The sequence below is a fragment of the Lithobates pipiens genome, unplaced genomic scaffold, assembly GCF_037356315.1.
Source record: "Lithobates pipiens isolate NorthernLeopardFrog02 unplaced genomic scaffold, aLitPip1_a1.2 Scaffold_18, whole genome shotgun sequence".
Taxonomy (NCBI): Eukaryota; Metazoa; Chordata; class Amphibia; order Anura; family Ranidae; genus Lithobates; species Lithobates pipiens.
In genome coordinates, this window is record NW_027507758.1 from 647,643,442 (window position 1) to 647,666,197 (window position 22,756).

General features: G+C 50.3%; 1 protein-coding gene across 3 annotated transcripts in view; it reads right to left on the minus strand.

Annotated features, from left to right (window-relative positions):
- Nucleotides 1-1,518: 1,518 nt before the first annotated feature.
- LOC143989326 (uncharacterized) overlaps nt 1,519-22,756 on the minus strand; it is a 50,160-nt gene continuing 28,922 nt past the window's right edge. For all 3 annotated transcript variants that reach the window (XM_077489412.1, XM_077489413.1, XM_077489415.1), the window contains exons 3-6: nt 21,923-22,027; nt 17,694-17,798; nt 13,458-13,889; nt 1,519-2,525 (exon numbers count right to left, since the gene is read on the minus strand). In XM_077489412.1, coding sequence (XP_077345538.1) covers nt 1,867-2,525; nt 13,458-13,889; nt 17,694-17,798; nt 21,923-22,027 — 1,301 coding nt within the window. In that variant the 3' untranslated portion in view covers nt 1,519-1,866. The remainder of the gene's footprint in view (nt 2,526-13,457; nt 13,890-17,693; nt 17,799-21,922; nt 22,028-22,756) is intronic.

Here is a 22,756-nt window from a genome sequence, read left to right on the forward strand (position 1 = left end):
CCCACAGGCTGATGAGCGCTGCTCCCCTACCCCACAGGCTGATGAGCGCTGCCCCCCTACCCCACAGGCTGATGAGCGCTGCCCCCCTACCCCACAGGCTGATGAGCGCTGCTCCCCTACCCCACAGGCTGATGAGCGCTGCTCCCCTACCCCACAGGCTGATGAGCGCTGCCCCCCTACCCCACCGGCTGATGAGCGCTGCTCCCCTACCCCACAGATTGTGGTGAGCGCTGCTCCCCTACCCCACAGGCTGATGAGCGCTGCCCCCCTACCCCACAGGCTGATGAGCACTGCCCCCCTACCCCACAGATTGTGGTGAGCGCTGCCCCCCTACCCCACAGGCTGATGAGCGCTGCTCCCCTACCCCACAGGCTGATGAGCGCTGCTCCCCTACCCCACAGGCTGATGAGCGCTGCTCCCCTACCCCACAGGCTGATGAGCGCTGCTCCCCTACCCCACAGGCTGATGAGCGCTGCCCCCCTACCCCACAGGCTGATGAGCGCTGCTCCCCTACCCCACAGGCTGATGAGCGCTGCCCCCCTACCCCACAGGCTGATGAGCGCTGCCCCCCTACCCCACAGGCTGATGAGCGCTGCTCCCCTACCCCACAGGCTGATGAGCGCTGCTCCCCTACCTCACAGGCTGATGAGCGCTGCCCCCCTACCCCACAGGCTGAGGAGCACTGCCTCCTCTGCACTGCGATGAGAACTGCCCCCTCCACTGTGAAGAGCAATGTCCTTAGATATGGTCTTTCATCTGTATTGGATACATTCTGTATATGGAGATGAAGAGGAGATTTGTCTCCCCCATGTGGTCAGTTATAGGAAGTGTTATTATACATCTAGAGACACACAGAGGTGATCAGTGATGGGTGATGAGCGCCCTCTGTCTGTAGGAGGAATTATCTATATACACTCAGATATATACCCATTGTACTGCGTTATCTTTATAGAGGGACCAGCAGTCCTCTTGTAGGGGGTCCCAGCACAGAGGTGATCAGTGATGAGCGCCCTCTGTCTGTAGTTGGAATGATATCTATATATACACTCAGATATATACCTATTGTACTGTGATATGTATAGGGGGGGACCAGCATTCCTCTTGTAGGGGGTCCCGGCCCAGAGGTGATCAGTGATGAGCGCCCTCTGTCTGTAGGAGGAATTGTATCTATATAAACTCAGATATATACCTATTGTACTGTGTTATATGTATAGGGGGGGGGACCAGCATTCCTCTTGTAGGGGGTCCCAGCACACAGAGGTGATGAGTGATGAGCGCCCTCTGTCTGTAGGAGGCATTATCTATATACACACTCAGATATATACCCATTGTACTGTGTTATCTGTATAGAGGGACCAGCATTCCTCTTGTAGGGGGTCCCAGCACACAGAGGTGATCAGCGACTTCTGTCTGTAGGAAGATTTATATCTATATACACTCAGATTTATACCCACTGTACCGTGTTATATGTATAGGGGGGACCCTATAGCCAATAAATAAACCTCGTTGTGGCACATGGATTGTTCTACAGTAAGTTTATTCTATACAATTCTACACAATGCTATATACAACTATCTACCCTTTGGTAAAATGGATAAAAATCGGCGGCGCTCTGCCGACATGAAGACAATGTGGAGGGAGAGGTCGGTGTAATAACAGTCACTGGGAGATCACAGATCTTCCTTCCATCATGCAGAGCCGTATCTTCTGAAGCACAGTCCTAGCAGGATGGTCAGCTGGTGACAAGGAGGCTCAGGAAGCCGGGGACCGAGTTCTCAACGGAAATCCAGCTACCTGCATTTTGGAACTTCGTCTTCTACAAAGACCTTGCTACAGCGGTTCCTTGACAGTCATGTTTGGGGCCACTCAGTGACGCCCCTTTTTGGGTGTATGTTCTGGAGAAATCTGAGATTTGCTGCGTCTTCGGACCCGTCTCCAATGCGGTCCTCTTCTGGCATCTACTGGCAGCGGGGAGCTGTCACTGGCACTGTCGCTGGGTGTGGGGGAAGGCGATACTTGGTGAACATCCAGATGGTGTAGGACTTGCTGCATGCCGTTCATGCACTGCTTGTTGTGTTGCTGCTGCTGCTCGGCCAACAAGAGCAGGTTGGAGGAGAGTTTCTCCAGGATGGTGTTCTGCTGCTGCATGCTTTGTGACAGGACAGCCATGCCCTCGCTGAATGAATTCTGGAAGGATTTTACATTTTTATTTAATGCTTTCACATTGTTATTGAGGATATTTAGTTTCTGGGCCACGGTTCTGCGGAAGTGGCTCTGTTCTGCATAGATCAGACTTGTATGATCCCTCAGAGTCTGCTGCCTCTGGCTGCTCACATGATCTTGCTTGAGAGACAGCAAACTGCCCCTGGTGGGTTCCTCGGGGCATGTGCCCCCCTCCGTCTCAGCATCGGCCTCTTCTGGAAACTCGTCCTGATCCTCATTATGGCCGCTAGGACAGTCTTCACCTTCTGTGTTCCCCGCCTCATCTTCTTCAGCAAGATCATGAAAATCTGAGCTCTCATGTTCTGCCGGGAGATAAAAACAATCATTTAATGTATGAAGAGTGTGCGACTTACCTTCTATTGTAGGAATATGGACCCCCATTACTAGATTTTCATTGTGGGAATACAGATTCCAAACATCTATAAAGCTGCTCAATGTTATGTATTATAGGGAAAGGACTTTCCTCATTACTAGAGAAGAAGTGAAGAGATGTTCTTTATTATCATCATGGAAGAAGGAACGTTCCTCATTATTATCATGGAAGAAGGAACGTTCCTCATTATTATCATGGAAGAAGGGGAGAAGGGACATTCCTCATTATTATCATGGAAGAAGGGGAGAAGGAACGTTCCTCATTATTATCATGGAAGAAGGAACGTTCCTCATTATTATCATGGAAGAAGGAACGTTCCTCATTATTATCATGGAAGAAGGGGAGAAGGGACATTCCTCATTATTATCATGGAAGAAGGGGAGAAGGGACGTTCCTCGTTATTATCATGGAAGAAGGGGAGAAGGGACGTTCCTCATTATTATCATGGAAGAAGGGGAGAAGGGACATTCCTCATTATTATCATGGAAGAAGGGGAGAAGGGACGTTCCTCATTATTATCATGGAAGAAGGGGAGAAGGAACGTTCCTCATTATTATCATGGAAGAAGGGGAGAAGGGACATTCCTCATTATTATCATGGAAGAAGGGGAGAAGGGACATTCCTCATTATTATCATGGAAGAAGGGACGTTCCTCATTATTATCATGGAAGAAGGGACGTTCCTCATTATTATCATGGAAGAAGGGGAGAAGGGACATTCCTCATTATTATCATGGAAGAAGGGACTTTCCTCATTATCATCATGGAGGAAGGGGAGAAGGGACGTTCCTCATTATCATGGAAGAAGGGGAGAAGGGGAGAAGGGACGTTCCTCATTATTATCATGGAAGAAGGGGAGAAGGGACATTCCTCATTATTATCATGGAAGAAGGGGAGAAGGGACATTCCTCATTATTATCATGGAAGAAGGGACGTTCCTCATTATTATCATGGAAGAAGGGACGTTCCTCATTATTATCATGGAAGAAGGGGAGAAGGGACATTCCTCATTATTATCATGGAAGAAGGGACTTTCCTCATTATCATCATGGAGGAAGGGGAGAAGGGACGTTCCTCATTATCATGGAAGAAGGGGAGAAGGGGAGAAGGGACGTTCCTCATTATTATCATGGAAGAAGGGGAGAAGGGACGTTCCTCATTATTATCATGGAAGAAGGGACGTTCCTCATTATTATCATGGAAGAAGGGACGTTCCCCATTATTATCATGGAAGAAGGGACATTCCTCATTATTATCATGGAAGAAGGGGAGAAGGGACATTCCTCATTATTATCATGGAAGAAGGGGAGAAGGGACATTCCTCATTATTATCATGGAAGAAGGGGAGAAGGGACATTCCTCATTATTATCATGGAAGAAGGGAAGAAGGGACATTCCTCATTATTATCATGGAAGAAGGGGAGAAGGAACGTTCCTCATTATTATCATGGAAGGGGAGAAGGGACATTCCTCATTATTATCATGGAAGAAGGGACATTCCTCATTATTATCATGGAAGAAGGGGAGAAGGAACGTTCCTCATTATTATCATGGAAGAAGGGGAGAAGGGACATTCCTCATTATTATCATGGAAGAAGGGGAGAAGGGACATTCCTCATTATTATCATGGAAGAAGGGGAGAAGGGACGTTCCTCATTATTATCATGGAAGAAGGAACGTTCCCCATTATTATCATGGAAGAAGGGGAGAAGGGACATTCCTCATTATTATCATGGAAGAAGGGGAGAAGGGACATTCCTCATTATTATCATGGAAGAAGGGGAGAAGGAACGTTCCTCATTATTATCATGGAAGAAGGGACATTCCTCATTATTATCATGGAAGAAGGGGAGAAGGGACGTTCCTCGTTATTATCATGGAAGAAGGGACGTTCCTCATTATTATCATGGAAGAAGGGGAGAAGGGACGTTCCTCATTATTATCATGGAAGAAGGGGAGAAGGAACGTTCCTCATTATTATCATGGAAGAAGGGGAGAAGGGACGTTCCTCGTTATTATCATGGAAGAAGGGGAGAAGGGACGTTCCTCATTATTATCATGGAAGAAGGGGAGAAGGAACGTTCCTCATTATTATCATGGAAGAAGGGACGTTCCTCATTATTATCATGGAAGAAGGGACGTTCCTCATTATTATCATGGAAGAAGGGACGTTCCTCATTATTATCATGGAAGAAGGGACGTTCCTCATTATTATCATGGAAGAAGGGACGTTCCTCATTATTATCATGGAAGAAGGGACGTTCCTCATTATTATCATGGAAGGGACGTTCCTCATTATTATCATGGAAGAAGGGGAGAAGGGACATTCCTCATTATCATGGAAGAAGGGATGTTCCCCATTATTATTATGGAAGAAGGAACGTTCCTCATTATTATCATGGAAGAAGGGACGTTCCTCATTATTATGGAAGAAGGGACGTTCCTCATTATTATCATGGAAGAAGGGACGTTCCTCATTATTATCATGGAAGGGACGTTCCTCATTATTATAATGGAAGAAGGGGAGAAGGGACATTCCTCATTATCATGGAAGAAGGGGAGAAGGGACATTCCTCATTATCATGGAAGAAGGGATGTTCCCCATTATTATTATGGAAGAAGGGACGTTCCTCATTATCATGGAAGAAGGGGAGAAGAGATGTTCGTCATTATCATGGAAAAGGGGAGAAGGGATGTTCGTCATTATCATCATGGAGGAAGGGGAGAAGGAACGTTCCTCGTTATTGTCATGGAGGAAGGGGAGAAGGGACGCTCCTCATTATCATGGAAGAAGGGGAGAAGAGATGTTCCCCATTATTATTATGGAAGGGGAGAAGGGACATTCCTCATCATCACAGAAGGGGAGAAGAGATGTTCGTCATTATCATGGAAAAGGGGAGAAGGGATGTTCGTCGTTATCATCATGGAGGAAGGGGAGAAGGAACGTTCCTCGTTATTGTCATGGAGGAAGGGACGCTCCTCATTATTATCATGGAAGAAGGGGAGAAGAGATGTTCCCCATTATTATTATGGAAGGGGAGAAGGGACATTCCTCATTGTCATGGAGGAAGGGGAGAAGGGACATTCCTCATTATGGGAGAAGGGACATTCCTCATTATTATGAAATAAGGGGAGATGGGATATTCCTCATTATTATGGAAGAAGGGATGTTCCTCATTATGAAAGAAGGGGAGAAGAGACGTTCCTCATTATGATGGAATAAGGGGAGAAAGGATGTTCCTCATTATGAAAGAAGGGACGTTCAACATTATGGAAAAAGGGGAGAAGGGATATTCCTCATTATTATTATGGAAAAGGGGTGAAGAGATGTTTGTCATTATCATGGAAGGGGAGAGGAGATGTTCGTCATTATCATGGAAAAGGGATGTTCGTCATTATCATCATGGAAGGGGAGAAGGGACGCTCCTCATAGTGATGGAAGGGGAGAAGGAACGTTCCTCGTTATTGTCATGGAGGAAGGGGAGAAGGGACGCTCCTCATTATTATCATGGAAGAAGGGGAGAAGGGATGTTACTCATTATGGAAAAAGGGACGTTCCTCATTATGGAAGAAGGGGAAAAGAGATGTTCCTCATTATTGCCTTGGAAGAAGGGGAGAAAGAACATTCCTCATAGTCATGGAAGGGACGCTCCTCGTTATTGTCATGGAAGGGGAGAAGGAACGTTCCTCGTTATTGTCATGGAAGGGGAGAAGGAACGTTCCTCATTATTGTCATGGAAGGGGAAAAGGGACGTTCCTCATTATTGTCATGGAAGGGGAAAAGGGACGTTCCTCATTATTGTCATGGAAGGGGAGAAGGGACATTGCTCATTATTGTCATGGAAGGGGAGAAGGGACATTGCTCATTATTGCCATGGAAGGGGAGAAGGAACGTTCCTCGTTATTGTCATGGAAGGGGAGAAGGGACATTCCTCGTTATTGTCATGGAAGGGGAGAAGGGACATTCCTCATTATTGTCATGGAAGGGGAGAAGGGACATTCCTCATTATTGTCATGGAAGGGGAGAAGGAACGTTCCTCATTGTCATGGAAGGGGAGAAGGGACATTCCTCATTATTGTCATGGAAGGGGAGAAGGAACGTTCCTCGTTATTGTCATGGAAGGGGAGAAGGGACATTCCTCGTTATTGTCATGGAAGGGGAGAAGGAACGTTCCTCGTTATTATCATGGAAGGGGAGAAGGGACATTCCTCATTATTGTCATGGAAGGGGAGAAGGGACATTCCTCATTATTGCCATGGAAGGGGAGAAGGGACATTCCTCATTATTGTCATGGAAGGGGAGAAGGGACATTCCTCATTATTGTCATGGAAGGGGAGAAGGGACATTCCTCATTATTGTCATGGAAGGGGAGAAGGGACATTCCTCATTATTGTCATGGAAGGGGAGAAGGAACGTTCCTCATTGTCATGGAAGGGGAGAAGGGACATTCCTCGTTATTGTCATGGAAGGGGAGAAGGGACATTCCTAGTTATTGTCATGGAAGGGGAGAAGGGACATTCCTCGTTATTGTCATGGAAGGGGAGAAGGAACGTTCCTCGTTATTGTCATGGAAGGGGAGAAGGGACATTCCTCATTATTGCCATGGAAGGGGAGAAGGGACATTCCTCATTATTGTCATGGAAGGGGAGAAGGAACGTTCCTCATTGTCATGGAAGGGGAGAAGGGACATTCCTCGTTATTGTCATGGAAGGGGAGAAGGGACGTTCCTCATTATTGTCATGGAAGGGGAGAAGGGACGTTCCTCATTATTGTCATGGAAGGGGAGAAGGGACATTCCTCGTTATTGTCATGGAAGGGGAGAAGGGACATTCCTCGTTATTGTCATGGAAGGGGAGAAGGGACATTCCTCGTTATTGTCATGGAAGGGGAGAAGGAACGTTCCTCGTTATTGTCATGGAAGGGGAGAAGGGACATTCCTCATTATTGTCATGGAAGGGGAGAAGGGACGTTCCTCATTATTGCCATGGAAGGGGAGAAGGGACGTTCCTCATTATTGCCATGGAAGGGGAGAAGGGACATTCCTCGTTATTGTCATGGAAGGGGAGAAGGGACATTCCTCGTTATTGTCATGGAAGGGGAGAAGGGACATTCCTCGTTATTGTCATGGAAGGGGAGAAGGGACATTCCTCGTTATTGTCATGGAAGGGGAGAAGGGACATTCCTCGTTATTGTCATGGAAGGGGAGAAGGGACATTCCTCGTTATTGTCATGGAAGGGGAGAAGGGACATTCCTCGTTATTGTCATGGAAGGGGAGAAGGGACATTCCTCGTTATTGTCATGGAAGGGGAGAAGGGACGTTCCTCGTTATTGTCATGGAAGGGGAGAAGGGACGTTCCTCGTTATTGTCATGGAAGAAGGGACGTTCCTCGTTATTGTCATGGAAGAAGGGGAGAAGGGACTTTCCTCATTATTGTCATGGAAGGGGAGAAGGGACTTTCCTCATTATTGTCATGGAAGGGGAGAAGGGACGTTCCTCATTATTGCCATGGAAGGGGAGAAGGGACATTCCTCGTTATTGTCATGGAAGGGGAGAAGGGACATTCCTCGTTATTGTCATGGAAGGGGAGAAGGGACATTCCTCGTTATTGTCATGGAAGGGGAGAAGGGACATTCCTCGTTATTGTCATGGAAGGGGAGAAGGAACGTTCCTAGTTATTGTCATGGAAGGGGAGAGAAGGGACATTCCTCATTATTGCCATGGAAGGGGAGAAGGGACGCTACTCATTATTGTCATGGAAGAAGGGGAGAAGGGACATTCCTCATTATTGCCATGGAAGGGGAGAAGGGACGTTCCTCATTGCCATGGAAGGGGAGAAGGGACGTTCCTCATAGTGATGGAAGGGGAGAAGGGACATTCCTCATTATTGCCATGGAAGGGGAGAAGGGACATTCCTCATTGTCATGGAAGGGGAGAAGGGACATTCCTCATTATTGTCATGGAAGGGGAGAAGGAACGTTCCTCATTGTCATGGAAGGGGAGAAGGGACATTCCTCGTTATTGTCATGGAAGGGGAGAAGGGACGTTCCTCATTATTGTCATGGAAGGGGAGAAGGGACATTCCTCATTATTGTCATGGAAGGGGAGAAGGGACATTCCTCATTATTGTCATGGAAGGGGAGAAGGAACGTTCCTCATTATTGTCATGGAAGGGGAGAAGGAACGTTCCTCATTATTGCCATGGAAGGGGAGAAGGGACATTCCTCATTATTGCCATGGAAGGGGAGAAGGGACATTCCTCGTTATTGTCATGGAAGGGGAGAAGGGACATTCCTCGTTATTGTCATGGAAGGGGAGAAGGGACATTCCTCATTATTGCCATGGAAGGGGAGAAGGAACGTTCCTCATTATTGCCATGGAAGGGGAGAAGGGACATTCCTCATTATTGTCATGGAAGGGGAGAAGGGACATTCCTCATTATTGTCATGGAAGGGGAGAAGGGACATTCCTCATTATTGCCATGGAAGGGGAGAAGGGACATTCCTCATTATTGTCATGGAAGGGGAGAAGGGACATTCCTCATTATTGTCATGGAAGGGGAGAAGGAACGTTCCTCATTATTGTCATGGAAGGGGAGAAGGAACGTTCCTCATTATTGTCATGGAAGGGGAGAAGGGACATTCCTCATTATTGTCATGGAAGGGGAGAAGGGACATTCCTCATTATTGTCATGGAAGGGGAGAAGGAACGTTCCTCATTATTGTCATGGAAGGGGAGAAGGAACGTTCCTCATTATTGCCATGGAAGGGGAGAAGGGACATTCCTCATTATTGCCATGGAAGGGGAGAAGGGACATTCCTCGTTATTGTCATGGAAGGGGAGAAGGAACGTTCCTCGTTATTGTCATGGAAGGGGAGAAGGGACATTCCTCATTATTGTCATGGAAGGGGAGAAGGGACATTCCTCATTATTGTCATGGAAGGGGAGAAGGGACATTCCTCATTATTGCCATGGAAGGGGAGAAGGGACATTCCTCATTGTCATGGAAGGGGAGAAGGGACGTTCCTCATTATTATGAATGGGAAAAAGGACAAGCCTAATTATGAAAGAAAGGGAGAAGGGAAGTTCCTCATTATTTTGTGAGGGAAGAAGGGACTTTCCTCATTATCATTATGGAAGGGAAGAAGGGACTTTCCTCATTTTGGAAGAAGGGGGGTAGGGATGTTCCTTATTATGGAAGAAGGGACATTCCTTATTATTATCATGGAAGGAAGAAATAAGGGACATTCCTCATTATGCAAGAAGGGGAGAAGGAACTATTATAGAAGGAGAGACGAGACATTCCTCGTTATTATAGACGAAGAGACGGGACGTTCCTCATTATAATGGAAAAAGGGGGATAAGGAACATTCCTCATTGTCATGGAGGAAGGGGAGAAGGGAAGCCCCTCATTATCATGGAAAAGGGGGAGAATGGACTTTCCCCATTATTATCATGGAAGAAGCGAAAGGGAATTTTTCATCATTTCTACGCAATGCATTACAATGGCTCTACAACTCAGGACTGTCCAGACAACTTTGATTATAGTCGCAAACATCTCTCATTCAGTGATACATTACAGAGCACATAAAAACATCATTACTTCACAAAGAAGGGGAGAGGGTGGAGCTGGGAACCCCAAGACCAATATTGACAGCCCCCTGCCCCCCCCCCCCCCAAGAGAGGAAATGAAGAAAATGGGTAAGAGTCAAATGACAGAACAAGGACTGGGAGAAATGAAGGGTGAGCAACACTGTTGGTTAGAGAATAGAGGAAGACTAGAGGAAGAGAAGGGATGAAGGACACATAAAAAAACAAGGACAAAATGTAGAATGGGAGAGAAAAGGGAAGATGAGTGACACTGATAGAACAAGGAGCAGATGGAGGAATGAGAGAGCAGGGTGGTTGACCTAGAACAAGGAGCAGATGGAGGAATGAGAGAGCAGGACGGATGATCTACAACAAGGATGAGATGGAGGAATGAGGGAAGGGTGGGTGACCCAGAACAAGGAGCAGATTGAGGAATGAGAGAGCAGGACGGATGATCTACAACAAGGATGAGATGGAGGAATGAGAGAAGGGTGGGTGACCCAGAACAAGGAGCAGATTGAGGAATGAGAGAGCAGGACGGATGATCTACAACAAGGATGAGATGGAGGAATGAGAGAAGGGTGGTTGACCCAGAACAAGGAGCAGATTGAGGAATGAGAGAGCAGGACGGATGATCTACAACAAGGATGAGATGGAGGAATGAGAGAAGGGTGGTTGACCCAGAACAAGGAGCAGATTGAGGAATGAGAGAGCAGGACGGATGATCTACAACAAGGATGAGATGGAGGAATGAGAGAAGGGTGGGTGACCCAGAACAAGGAGCAGATTGAGGAATGAGAGAGCAGGACGGATGATCTACAACAAGGATGAGATGGAGGAATGAGAGAAGGGTGAAGGGTGGGTGACATAGAACAAGGAGCAGATGGAGGAATGAGAGAGCAGGGCGGGCGATCTACAAGGAGCAGATGGAGGAATGAGAGAACAGGGTGGTTGACCTAGAACAAGGAGCAGATTAAGGAATGAGAGAGCAGGACGGATGATCTACAACAAGGATGAGATGGAGGAATGAGAGAAGGGTGGGTGACCTAAAACAAGGAGCAGATTGGAGGAATGAGAGAGCAGGACGGATGATCTACAACAAGGATGAGATGGAGGAATGAGAGAGCAGGACGGATGATCTACAACAAAGATGAGATGGAGGAATGAGAGAAGGGTGGTTTACCTAGAACAAGGAGCAGATTGAGGAAAGAGAGAGCAGGGCGGATGATCTACAACAAGGATGAGATGGAGGAATGAGAGAAGGGTGGTTTACCTAGAACAAGGAGCAGATTGAGGAAAGAGAGAGCAGGACGGATGATCTACAACAAAGATGAGATGGAGGAATGAGAGAAGGGTGGGTGACGTAGAACAAGGAGCAGATGGAGGAATGAGAGAGCAGGACGGATGATCTACAACAAGGATGAGATGGAGGAATGAGAGAAGGGTGGGTGACGTAGAACAAGGAGCAGATGGAGGAATGAGAGAGCAGGGCGGGCGATCTACAAGGAGCAGATTGAGGAATGAGAGAGCAGGGTGGTTGACCTAAAACAAGGAGCAGATTGAGGAATGAGAGAGCAGGGTGGTTGACCTAAAACAAGGAGCAGATTGAGGAATGAGAGAGCAGGACGGATGATCTACAACAAGGATGAGATGGAGGAATGAAAGAGCAGGACGGATGATCAACAAGGATGAGATGGAGGAATGAGAGAGCAGGGTGGGTGACGTAGAACAAGGAGCAGATGGAGGAATGAGAGAGCAGGGCAGGCGATCTACAAGGAGCAGATGGAGGAATGAGCAGGGTGTGTAATCTACAAGGAGCAGATTGAGGAATGAGAGAGCAGGGTGGTTGACCTAGAACAAGGAGCAGCTTAAGGAATGAGAGAGCAGGACAGATGATCTACAACAAGGATGAGATGGAGGAATGAGAGAAGGGTGGTTGACCCAGAACAAGGAGCAGATTGAGGAATGAGAGAGCAGGACGGATGATCTACAACAAGGATGCGATGGAGGAATGAGAGAAGGGTGGTTTACCTAGAACAAGGAGCAGATTGAGGAAAGAGCAGGGCGGATGATCTACAACAAGGATGAGATGGAGGAATGAGAGAAGGGTGGGTGACGTAGAACAAGGAGCAGATGGAGGAATGAGAGAGCAGGGCGGGCGATCTACAAGGAGCAGATTGAGGAATGAGAGAGCAGGGTAGTTGACCTAAAACAAGGAGCAGATTGAGGAATGAGAGAGCAGGACGGATGATCTACAACAAGGATGAGATGGAGGAATGAAAGAAGGGTGGATGACGTAGAACAAGGAGCAGATGGAGGAATGAGAGAGCAGGGCGGATGATCTACAACAAAGATGAGATGGATGAGATGGAGGAATGAGAGAAGGGTGGGTGACGTAGAACAAGGAGCAGATTGAGGAATGAGAGAGCAGGACGGATGATCTACAACAAAGATGAGATGGAGGAATGAGAGAAGGGTGGGTGACGTAGAACAAGATGCAGATTGAGGAAGGAGAGAGCAGGACGGATGATCTACAACAAGGTTGAGATGGAGGAATGAAAGAGCAGGGTGGGTGACGTAGAACAAGGAGCAGATGGAGGAATGAGAGAGCAGGGCGGGCGATCTACAAGGAGCAGATGGAGGAATGAGCAGGGTGTGTAATCTACAAGGAGCAGATTGAGGAATGAGAGAGCAGGGTGGTTGACCTAGAACAAGGAGCAGATTGAGGAATGAGAGAGCAGGACGGATGATCTACAACAAGGATGAGATGGAGGAATGAGAGAGCAGGGTGGGTGACGTAGAACAAGGAGCAGATTGAGGAATGAGAGAGCAGGACGGATGATCTACAAGGATGAGATGGAGGAATGAGAGAAGGGTGGTTGACGTAGAACAAGGAGCAGATTGAGGAATGAGAGAGCAGGACGGATGATCTACAACAAGGATGAGATGGAGGAATGAGAGAGCAGGACGGATGATCTACAACAAGGATGAGATGGAGGAATGAGAGAGCAGGACGGATGATCTACAACAAGGATGAGATGGAGGAATGAGAGAGCAGGGTGGGTGACGTAGAACAAGGATGAGATGGAGGAATGAGAGAAGGGTGGGTGACGTAGAACAAGGAGCAGATGGAGGAATGAGAGAGCAGGACGGATGATCTACAAGGATGAGATGGGCAGGGTGGGTGACCTATAACATGGACCAGATGGTGGGTGACACAGAACACGGATGGTCGAACAGCAGCAGCAGCCTATAACATTGGCGCCACCCACCAGCCACTCTTCCTGAGTCAGTGGTGCCAGGTACCCCGGGGGCGACATCGGTGGCGATTATTTTCTCCATCACACGCTCATATGGCCAGAAAGAGATATGGAGCCGGGAGGCACCTCCGGACGTTCTGCGATGCTTGTCGATTCTGTTCAGCTTCTCCTTCACTTTGCGCTTTATATCTGCAAATCTCTTCTTGCAGTTCTGCACGGAGCGCGGACAGGCGGAGACCGCATTCACGGCAGAGGTGATCTCTCTCCACAAGGCGTTCTTCGCTACCGTCGAATGCCGGGCCGCCAATCTGCCGAACAGCTTCTCGTAGTGCGGCATTACACTCTTTATCAGGACATCGTTCTCCTCATCCGAGAATCGGATGTTCCGTTGACGCTCTCGGTCCGCCCCTTGCTGCGATTGGCTGGAATCATCGGGAAGAAAATCTGGGAGAAAAATTGGATTTTTGTACTTACCATAAAATTTATTTCTAGAAAATCACTGACACAAAAATTCACATACTGTTGGGTTATATACACCACCAGAAGGTTATGAACAGCCCAGTAGAACGTCTAATACCTGTACAATGCCTCCTCCCACCTGTATGTCTCCCCCTACTTCCAGCATGGACCTTAACACCACCCTCTGGCTGGAAAGGGCTCTTTACAGAAAAAAGCCCCAATCCCAGATTTTTGGACATGAGATTCAAGCAGGAAATAAAATTGAAGACCCAACAACCCAATCAAACAGCAGTTCAAGGCTACAGGCAGAAGCTCCAGACGTTCGTTTTCATAGAGCCCAGATCCCTTCTGATGGCCTCGGCCCACTCAGCCAAGATATGGTAAAGCAGCGTTATGACCTGGGCAGTATGCAAAGTAGGGCCTGCCAGAAAACCCAGGTGCCTTCTGAAGGCCTCATCCATCATTGAAGGTTTGGTAGACCCGTGTCATGACAAGGGCAGTACACAAAGCACTGCCTGGCAGAGAACCCAGGTCCCCTCTGAGGGCCTCATCCATCATTGAAGGTTTGGTAGACCCGTGTCATGACAAGGGCAGTACACAAAGCACTGCCTGGCAGAGAACACAGGTCCCTTCTGAAGGCCTCATCCATCATTGAAGGTTTGGTAGACCCGTGTCATGACCAGGGCAGTACACAAAGCACTGCCTGGCAGAGAACACAGGTCCCTTCTGAAGGCCTCATCCATCATTGAAGGTTTGGTAGACCCGTGTCATGACAAGGGCAGTACACAAAGCACTGCCTGGCAGAGAACCCAGGTCCCTTCTGAAGGCCTCATCCATCATTGAAGGTTTGGTAGACCCGTGTCATGACAAGGGCAGTATACAAAGCACTGCCTGGCAGAGAACCCAGGTCCCCTCTGAGGGCCTCATCCATCATTGAAGGTTTGGTAGACCCGTGTCATGACAAGGGCAGTACACAAAGCACTGCCTGGCAGAGAACACAGGTCCCTTCTGAAGGCCTCATCCATCATTGAAGGTTTGGTAGACCCGTGTCATGACAAGGGCAGTATACAAAGCAGGGCCTGCCAGAAAACCCAGGTCCCTTCTGAAGGCCTCATCCATCATTGAAGGTTTGGTAGACCCGTGTCATGACAAGGGCAGTACACAAAGCACTGCCTGGCAGAGAACCCAGGTCCCTTCTGAAGGCCTCATCCATCATTGAAAGTTTGGTAGACCCGTGTCATGGCAAGGGCAGTACACAAAGCACTGCCTGGCAGAGAACCCAGATCCCTTCTGAAGGTCTCATCCATCATTGAAGGTTTGGTAGACCCGTGTCATGACAAGGGCAGTACACAAAGCACTGCCTGGCAGAGAACCCAGGTCCCTTCTGAAAGCCTCATCCATCATTGAAGGTTTGGTAGACCCGTGTCATGACAAGGGCAGTACACAAAGCACTGCCTGGCAGAGAACCCAGGTCCCCTCTGAAGGCCTCATCCATCATTGAAGGTTTGGTAGACCCGTGTCATGACAAGGGCAGTACACAAAGCACTGCCTGGCAGAGAACCCAGGTCCCTTCTGAAGGCCTCATCCATCATTGAAAGTTTGGTAGACCCGTGTCATGGCAAGGGCAGTACACAAAGCACTGCCTGGCAGAGAACCCAGATCCCTTCTGAAGGTCTCATCCATCATTGAAGGTTTGGTAGACCCGTGTCATGACAAGGGCAGTACACAAAGCACTGCCTGGCAGAGAACCCAGGTGCCTTCTGAAGGCCTCATCCATCATTGAAGGTTTGGTAGACCCGTGTCATGACAAGGGCAGTACACAAAGCACTGCCTGGCAGAGAACCCAGGTCCCCTCTGAGGGCCTCATCCATCATTGAAGGTTTGGTAGACCCGTGTCATGACAAGGGCAGTACACAAAGCACTGCCTGGCAGAGAACACAGGTCCCTTCTGAAGGCCTCATCCATCATTGAAGGTTTGGTAGACCCGTGTCATGACAAGGGCAGTACACAAAACACTGCCTGGCAGAGAACACAGGTCCCTTCTGAAGGCCTCATCCATCATTGAAGGTTTGGTAGACCCGTGTCATGACAAGGGCAGTACACAAAGCACTGCCTGGCAGAGAACCCAGGTGCCTTCTGAAGGCCTCATCCATCATTGAAGGTTTGGTAGACCCGTGTCATGACAAGGGCAGTACACAAAACACTGCCTGGCAGAGAACCCAGGTCCCTTCTGAAGGCCTCATCCATCATTGAAGGTTTGGTAGACCCGTGTCATGACAAGGGCAGTACACAAAGCACTGCCTGGCAGAGAACCCAGGTCCCTTCTGAAGGCCTCATCCATCATTGAAGGTTTGGTAGACCCGTGTCATGACAACGGCAGTACACAAAGCACTGCCTGGCAGAGAACCCAGGTCACTTCTGAAGGCCTCATCCATCATTGAAGGTTTGGTAGACCCGTGTCATGACAAGGGCAGTACACAAAGCACTGCCTGGCAGAGAACACAGGTCACTTCTGAAGGCCTCATCCATCATTGAAGGTTTGGTAGACCCGTGTCATGACAAGGGCAGTACACAAAGCACTGCCTGGCAGAGAACCCAGGTCCCTTCTGAAGGCCTCATCCATCATTGAAGGTTTGGTAGACCCGTGTCATGACAAGGGCAGTACACAAAGCACTGCCTGGCAGAGAACCCAGGTCCCCTCTGAAGGCCTCATCCATCATTGAAGGTTTGGTAGACCCGTGTCATGACAAGGGCAGTACACAAAGCACTGCCTGGCAGAGAACCCAGGTCCCCTCTGAAGGCCTCATCCATCATTGAAGGTTTGGTAGACCCGTGTCATGACAAGGGCAGTACACAAAGCACTGCCTGGCAGAGAACCCAGGTCCCCTCTGAAGGCCTCATCCATCATTGAAGGTTTGGTAGACCCGTGTCATGACAAGGGCAGTACACAAAGCACTGCCTGGCAGAGAACCCAGGTGCCTTCTGAAGGCCTCATCCATCATTGAAGGTATGGTAGACCCGTGTCATGACAAGGGCAGTACACAAAGCACTGCCTGGCAGAGAACCCAGGTCCCCTCTGAGGGCCTCATCCATCATTGAAGGTTTGGTAGACCCGTGTCATGACAAGGGCAGTACACAAAGCACTGCCTGGCAGAGAACACAGGTCCCTTCTGAAGGCCTCATCCATCATTGAAGGTTTGGTAGACCCGTGTCATGACAAGGGCAGTACACAAAACACTGCCTGGCAGAGAACACAGGTCCCTTCTGAAGGCCTCATCCATCATTGAAGGTTTGGTAGACCCGTGTCATGACAAGGGCAGTACACAAAGCACTGCCTGGCAGAGAACCCAGGTGCCTTCTGAAGGCCTCATCCATCATTGAAGGTTTGGTAGACCCGTGTCATGACAAGGGCAGTACACAAAGCACTGCCTGGCAGAGAACCCAGGTCCCCTCTGAAGGCCTCATCCATCATTGAAGGTTTGGTATACCCGTGTCATGACAAGGGCAGTACACAAAGCACTGCCTGGCAGAGAACCCAGGTCCCCTCTGAAGGCCTCATCCATCATTGAAGGTTTGGTAGACCCGTGTCATGACAAGGGCAGTATACAAAGCACTGCCTGGCAGAGAACCCAGGTCCCCTCTGAAGGCCTCATCCATCATTGAAGGTTTGGTAGACCCGTGTCATGACAAGGGCAGTATACAAAGCACTGCCTGGCAGAAAACCCAGGTCCCCTCTGAAGGCCTCATCCCACTTGGCCAATATTTAGTAGCCCATTCCTCTGATCTCACCGGTGTCAGCGTTCAGCTCCAGGTCCCAGGAATCTTCCTCAGGCTCATTCTTCACAACGATTTTCAGGTAAGAGTCAGAAATATCGGGGGTGTACGAGGGCGCGCCTACCAGACACAAGAGACAGAGATGGGCAGTCACTATGGATTACCTGTCTTGCTAGGACGACTCAATCCCTTTCTACCACCCCCCCCCCCCAATCTACTCCACAGGATGGAGAGGACATTTCCTCCACCCCCCCCCAATCAGGACATTTCCTCCACCCCCTCCCCCAAATCTACTCCACAGGATGGAGAGGACATTTCCTCCACACACCCCCCCCCCCCAATCTACTCCACAGGATGGAGAGGACATTTCCTCCACACACCCCCCCCCCAATCTACTCCACAGGATGGAGAGGACATTTCCTCCACCCCCCAATCTACTCCACAGGATGGAGAGGACATTTCCTCTACCCCCCCCCCCAATCTACTCCACAGGATGGAGAGGACATTTCCTCCACCCCCCCCCCCCCCCCCCAATCTACTCCACAGGATGGAGAGGACATTTCCTCCACCCCCCAATCTACTCCACAGGATGGAGAGGACATTTCCTCCACACCCCCCCCCCCCCCCCCAATCTACTCCACAGGATGGAGAGGACATTTCCTCCCCCCCCCCCCAATCTACTCCACAGGATGGAGAGGACATTTCCTCCACCCCCCAATCTACTCCACAGGATGGAGAGGACATTTCCTCCACCCCCCAATCTACTCCACAGGATGGAGAGGACATTTCCTCCACCCCCCAATCTACTCCACAGGATGGAGAGGACATTTCCTCCACCCCCCAATCTACTCCACAGGATGGAGAGGACATTTCCTCCACCCCCCCATCTACTCCACAGGATGGAGAGGACATTTCCTCCACCCCCCAAATCTACTCCACAGGATGGAGAGGACATTTCCTCCACCCCCCAATCTACTCCACAGGATGGAGAGGACATTTCCTCCACCCCCCAATCTACTCCACAGGATGGAGAGGACATTTCCTCCACCCCCCAAATCTACTCCACAGGATGGAGAGGACATTTCCTCCACCCCCCAAATCTACTCCACAGGATGGAGAGGACATTTCCTCCACCCCCCCCCCAATCAGGACATTTCCTCCACACCCCCCCCAATCTACTCCACAGGATGGAGAGGACATTTCCTCTACCCCCCCCCCCCCCAATCTACTCCACAGGATGGAGAGGACATTTCCTCCACCCCCCAATCTACTCCACAGGATGGAGAGGACATTTCCTCCACCCCCCAATCTACTCCACAGGATGGAGAGGACATTTCCTCCACCCCCCAATCTACTCCACAGGATGGAGAGGACATTTCCTCCACCCCCCAAATCTACTCCACAGGATGGAGAGGACATTTCCTCCACCCCCCAATCTACTCCACAGGATGGAGAGGACATTTCCTCCACCCCCCAATCTACTCCACAGGATGGAGAGGACATTTCCTCCACACCCCCCCCAATCTACTCCACAGGATGGAGAGGACATTTCCTCCACCCCCCCCCCCCCAATCTACTCCACAGGATGGAGAGGACATTTCCTCCACCCCCCCAATCTACTCCACAGGATGGAGAGGACATTTCCTCCACCCCCCCCAATCTACTCCACAGGATGGAGAGGACATTTCCTCTACCCCCCCCCCCCAATCTACTCCACAGGATGGAGAGGACATTTCCTCCACCCCCCCCCCCCCAATCTACTCCACAGGATGGAGAGGACATTTCCTCCACCCCCCAATCTACTCCACAGGATGGAGAGGACATTTCCTCCACCCCCCAATCTACTCCACAGGATGGAGAGGACATTTCCTCCACCCCCCAAATCTACTCCACAGGATGGAGAGGACATTTCCTCCACCCCCCAAATCTACTCCACAGGATGGAGAGGACATTTCCTCCCCCCCCCAATCTACTCCACAGGATGGAGAGGACATTTCCTCCACCCCCCAATCTACTCCACAGGATGGAGAGGACATTTCCTCCACCCCCCCCCCCAATCAGGACATTTCCTCCACACCCCCCCCAATCTACTCCACAGGATGGAGAGGACATTTCCTCCACCCCCCCCCCCCAATCTACTCCACAGGATGGAGAGGACATTTCCTCCACCCCCCCAATCTACTCCACAGGATGGAGAGGACATTTCCTCCACCCCCCCAATCTACTCCACAGGATGGAGAGGACATTTCCTCCACCCCCCCCCCCCCCCCAATCTACTCCACAGGATGGAGAGGACATTTCCTCCACCCCCCAATCTACTCCACAGGATGGAGAGGACATTTCCTCCACCCCCCCAATCTACTCCACAGGATGGAGAGGACATTTCCTCCACACCCCCCCCCCCCCAATCTACTCCACAGGAAAGAGAGGACATTTCCTCCACACCCCCCCCCCCAATCTACTCCACAGGATGGAGAGGACATTTCCTCTACCCCCCCCCCCCAATCTACTCCACAGGATGGAGAGGACATTTCCTCCACCCCCCCCCCCCAATCTACTCCACAGGATGGAGAGGACATTTCCTCCACACCCCCCCCCCCCCCCAATCTACTCCACAGGATGGAGAGGACATTTCCTCCACACCCCCCCCCCCCAATCTACTCCACAGGATGGAGAGGACATTTCCTCCACACCCCCCCCCCCCCAATCTACTCCACAGGATGGAGAGGACATTTCCTCTACCCCCCCCCCCCAATCTACTCCACAGGATGGAGAGGACATTTCCTCCACCCCCCCCCCCAATCTACTCCACAGGATGGAGAGGACATTTCCTCCACCCCCCAATCTACTCCACAGGATGGAGAGGACATTTCCTCCACCCCCCAATCTACTCCACAGGATGGAGAGGACATTTCCTCCACCCCCCAATCTACTCCACAGGATGGAGAGGACATTTCCTCCACCCCCCAAATCTACTCCACAGGATGGAGAGGACATTTCCTCCACCCCCCAATCTACTCCACAGGATGGAGAGGACATTTCCTCTACCCCCCCCCCCCCCCCAATCTACTCCACAGGATGGAGAGGACATTTCCTCCACCCCCCCCCCAATCAGGACATTTCCTCCACACCCCCCCAATCTACTCCACAGGATGGAGAGGACATTTCCTCCACCCCCCCCCCAATCTACTCCACAGGATGGAGAGGACATTTCCTCCACCCCCCCAATCTACTCCACAGGATGGAGAGGACATTTCCTCCACCCCCCCAATCTACTCCACAGGATGGAGAGGACATTTCCTCCACCCCCCCAATCTACTCCACAGGATGGAGAGGACATTTCCTCCACACCCCCCCCCCCCCCAATCTACTCCACAGGATGGAGAGGACATTTCCTCCACACCCCCCCCCCAATCTACTCCACAGGATGGAGAGGACATTTCCTCCACCCCCCCCCCCAATCTACTCCACAGGATGGAGAGGACATTTCCTCCCCCCCCCCCCCAATCTACTCCACAGGATGGAGAGGACATTTCCTCCACACCCCCCCCCCCAATCTACTCCACAGGATGGAGAGGACATTTCCTCCCCCCCCCCCAATCTACTCCACAGGATGGAGAGGACATTTCCTCCCCCCCCCCCAATCTACTCCACAGGATGGAGAGGACATTTCCTCCACCCCCCAATCTACTCCACAGGATGGAGAGGACATTTCCTCCACACCCCCCCCCCCAATCTACTCCACAGGATGGAGAGGACATTTCCTCCACACCCCCCCCCCCAATCTACTCCACAGGATGGAGAGGACATTTCCTCCACACCCCCCCCCCCAATCTACTCCACAGGATGGAGAGGACATTTCCTCTACCCCCCCCCCCCCAATCTACTCCACAGGATGGAGAGGACATTTCCTCCACCCCCCCCCCCAATCTACTCCACAGGATGGAGAGGACATTTCCTCCACCCCCCAATCTACTCCACAGGATGGAGAGGACATTTCCTCCACCCCCCCCCAATCAGGACATTTCCTCCACACCCCCCCCCCAATCTACTCCACAGGATGGAGAGGACATTTCCTCCACCCCCCCCCCCCCAATCTACTCCACAGGATGGAGAGGACATTTCCTCCACCCCCCCCCCCCCCCAATCTACTCCCCAGGATGGAGAGGACATTTCCTCCACCCCCCCCCCCCCCCCAATCTACTCCACAGGATGGAGAGGACATTACTTCCATAGTCTCTCACCTCTCTTTGTCTTCTCCGACTTCTCCCGCTGAGACTTCCTCTGTGCACCCCGCTTAGCCCCCGATGGAAGCTTCACTGCATTTTGAGAAGCACCGGTGTACCTGCCTAAGAGCAGAGGAGAGAACTGATCACCACATAATACATCACCCCAACTATGCTAGATACTCCCCCAACCAATACCCCCTCTGTATACATCATCCCCAACCAGCCTAGATACACCCCCAACCAAGATACCCCACTCCTGTATACATCACTACCAACTTTGCTAGATACACACCCCCCCCAACCAAGATATCCCTCCCTACTTATACATCACCCCCAACCAAGATACCCCCTCTGCATACATCACACCAACAATGCTAGATACAGCCTCAACCAAGAGAACGCCCTCTGAATACATCACCCCCAACCATGCTAGATACACCCCAACCAAGATATCCCTCCCTACTTATACATCACCCCAACCAAGATAACCCTCTCCTGTATACAACACCTCTGTGACAGACTCAGCCAGGACAGAGGTTTTTGGAGGGGACTGAATGCTAGCCTCTTGCACACCGACTATGGGCCCTGGCATTTGCGGGAGCTACAAGCATTTAGGAAGATGTTCTGTCACGTAATGAAAAAGGACATTAACCACTTGCAGACCGGACCAATTTGCTGGTCGAAGACCAGACCACTTTTTGCGATTCGGCACTGCGTCGCTTTAACTGACAATTGCGCGGTCGTGCGACGTGGCTCCGCTCCCAAACAAAATTGACGTCCTTTTTTTCCCACAAATAGAGCTTTCTTTTGGTGGTATTTGATCACCCCTGCGGTTTTTATTTTTTGCGC